General features: G+C 37.3%; 1 protein-coding gene across 1 annotated transcript; it reads right to left on the reverse strand.

Annotated features, from left to right (window-relative positions):
- Positions 1-1,408: 1,408 nt before the first annotated feature.
- On the reverse strand, positions 1,409-1,879 carry LOC133825142 (uncharacterized). The gene has a single exon (XM_062258127.1). It carries the CDS (start codon positions 1,877-1,879, stop codon positions 1,409-1,411), a length of 471 nt encoding a protein of 156 aa, XP_062114111.1.
- Positions 1,880-3,251: the final 1,372 nt, after the last annotated feature.

Below are 3,251 nucleotides of genomic sequence, written 5' to 3' on the forward strand. Positions count from 1 at the left end.
ACGTAACCAGTCTATTTTGCTCTTTTGGTAGAGAAAACTAGCATACAATCTCTCCTGCCTCTTAAAATCCAGAAAAGCTTCACGATCCTCATTACACAACCTGCTATTGGACGGATAAGCAATGCAGTTAGAATGGGCCTGTTGATAAAATATTTTGCTTCTCTCATAGTTACAAGCAACATCCCGCATTACCTTCAAGTTAAACCCCTTCAAGACATGCTTAAGACGGGTAAGTTTCCAGCTGATTTGCTCTAAGCCTCTGCCATTATACATTAGCTTTTTCGACCAGTTCGTTAAAACCGTTTCCCTAAATTGAGGATGAGCTATCCACATGTTGTAAAATCGAAAAGGCTTCACCCCAACCCTTAGAGCAGGAAGATGTTTAATCAGAATAAAAGAATGATCTGACATAACCTCCCATTGAGAACAAGCAAGGACTAAAGGAAAATCATCCAGCCAAGCTTCATTAACAAAAACCCTATCCAACTTGGAAAAAATACGAGCCCCTCCTTCTTGATTATTCGACCAAGTGTAAAAAGACCCCATAACCTTCATTTCCTCAACTAAACCAAGATCAAGACACTGTCTAGCATCCTCCATTTCTTTCACTGTGATAGGTCTGCCACCCATTTTGTCATTCGGAGCAAAAACAACATTAAAATCCCCAAGAATAATCCAAGCTTTAATAGGCCTTTGTAAATGGGAAAAATCATGCCATAAAGTTCTCCTAGTCTCCAAAAAATTAGAGCCATAAACAATTGTAAGAAAAAAACCAAGTTTATTGTATAATCTAGCTTGACAGTGGAATAATTGAGCACTTTCCTGGATCACTTCAACATGCACCAACTTAGCTTTCCATATCAATAAAATTATACCCTCCAATGTATCACTACTGTAAAACTCCCAACCAAAAAAAGTAGAACTCATAACTTCTTTTATTTTCGCTCCCTTGATTTTTGTTTCAAGAAGAGCCCCAATCCCAACTTTATTCAATCTACAAACATCAAGAACCATCTGCTGTTTATTCAGTTTATCCAGTCCTCTAACATTCCAACACATTATGTTGCTGCAATCCATACTTATCTAGTGTGGTTGGGAATGTAGAAACTGGTTTCTGGTACTCTTGAAGTACACTAAACTGGTTCATGATCTGCTTAACTGAAGTCTGGACTCCTTGCCTCTTAACTCTAGTAGTTTTCGGAGAAATCCAATGAGCCTCTACAGGATTAGTATATGGTTGAACAGAAGTTAATTGAGTAGAATTTATCTGATGAACTAAACCAGGAGCAATCAGACTAACAGGTTTCTCAGCCTCAGGCTTCTCTTCATTCGGGTGTACAGGTTGCTCTGCCTCAGTTTTTCTTGCATTCGAACTGCTAGGTTTCTCTTCCTTTTGCTTCATTTCTTTCTACCTCCAAACAGCTTCAGAGACATACTTACACGATGTTACTGAGTGTCCCAATTTCTTACCATTACTACATTTAGTTGGCAACCATTCGTAGTCTATAATTTGTTCCATAATTTGACCCTTCTTATTGAAATAACTAATGAATTTCAAAAGATTATCAGCTATCTCCATCTCAACTAAGATACAAGCAAATTTTATCATTGACCGATCCTTGGTTATTTTGTCAATCATTATAGTCTTACCTATTGTGCTAAAAAGAGAACTCAAACAATTCACTCCCCAGTATTGCAATCCTAGATCAGGTAACCGGATCCACACAGGCACTGATTTAATGGACTTGAAGGATTCAATGTCAGCAGTCCATGGACGGAGAACAACTGGTTTCTTATCAAAATGCACCACACCTGACTCCAAAACTAGATCACGCGTTGCTTCATCTTTGAATTTCACCATAGTAAAACCAGAATTCATTCGGGCAACACTCACAATGCCAAGCTTATCCTAAATCCGTTTGATAAACCCTTCAAAAACTACCAGAGGTTGATTAGCACCAATCACCACACATATCAAAGCTGATTTCCAGAATGAAGCTTCCACTACAATCTCCTCCATATCCAATTTTGCAATTATCTGACCATCCTTTTGAAATGGTTCCGAATAATGAAGCTTTGTACATCCAAGTGATGGGAGTGATTCTTGAAATTTTGCCCAGGTTTCCTTGGCTGAGTCCTGGAAAGATTGCTCCTCAACCTCTGCAACCCAAGTCATTTTATCTTGGTCCTTGCCTAAATCGTAATCCTCCTTCAAAGCATCACTATTGTTCTTCTGTAATCCCCAAGCCTTCAATTTCTTCTATCACAAATCGTTGTTGCTCAAAATCTTCTCCATTGGATGAAGGGAGCTCCGATGCAACGACTGGTTTTGCAAGCTTCGGCCCAGGTTTTTGCCTCCACGCCATGGAAGAGAGAGAATCTGAGTACCACACTCTTTTTAAATTTTCTTAATGGCCATTAATATAGTAGTCCTATATGTTATATGTTTTTATAGTCATGTGTTTTATAGTATATGCTTTATGATTTATGACATATATGTTTTAGTAGAATTTTCATTGCTGGGCATTAGGCTCACTCCTTTCTTTTTAGATGGTGTAGGAAAATGAGCATGGAAGGCGGGAAGGATTCGTGGAACTTGGCATGTGTGTTGAGGATGAATGGATTGGTGGAAGATCGAGGATGACGTTGTTTTTTTAATCTTTTAATTTATGTATTTATGTATTTTCACACTTAGTATTTTAACAATTTAAAGTTTATGTTTTTATGTACTAAACAAATGGGTACCCATAATTTACTTTGTATATGGCACAATATTTTGGGTTTTAAATAAAGGTATGTTATTTCTTATATATGTGTTCAAATTAGTAGTTATGCTTAGTAGTTTTTAATGGTCCGAAGTCTAGAATTAGTCGGGGCATTGCAGTTGGTATCAGAGCCACAATTCATATGCATGAAGGTCTCCTTGATACACACGCACAAGCTCCGAATCTTATCGCCAATGTAAGTGTCTATGTTTATTATGTTTATGTTTATGTTATTAGCTAACATTTTAGTCCTTATGTTTTCGGTTAAGAATAGATGGAGCCTTGACCTATCAGGAAATCTGAGCCATTAAGGCATTAAAAAGGATTAGAGAGCCAAGGAATACAATAGGAGTGTCACAAAGAATCACTCAAAGATTGATCTTATTCCAAAAGGAGATAGTACACCTTCAGACTATTAAGCAAATTATGATGAGAGCTACGAAACAATATGTCCTCGTAATTATACTTTTTAAAGATTTTCCTTCT

Source organism: Humulus lupulus, chromosome 3 (assembly GCF_963169125.1).
Source record: "Humulus lupulus chromosome 3, drHumLupu1.1, whole genome shotgun sequence".
Taxonomy (NCBI): Eukaryota; Viridiplantae; Streptophyta; class Magnoliopsida; order Rosales; family Cannabaceae; genus Humulus; species Humulus lupulus.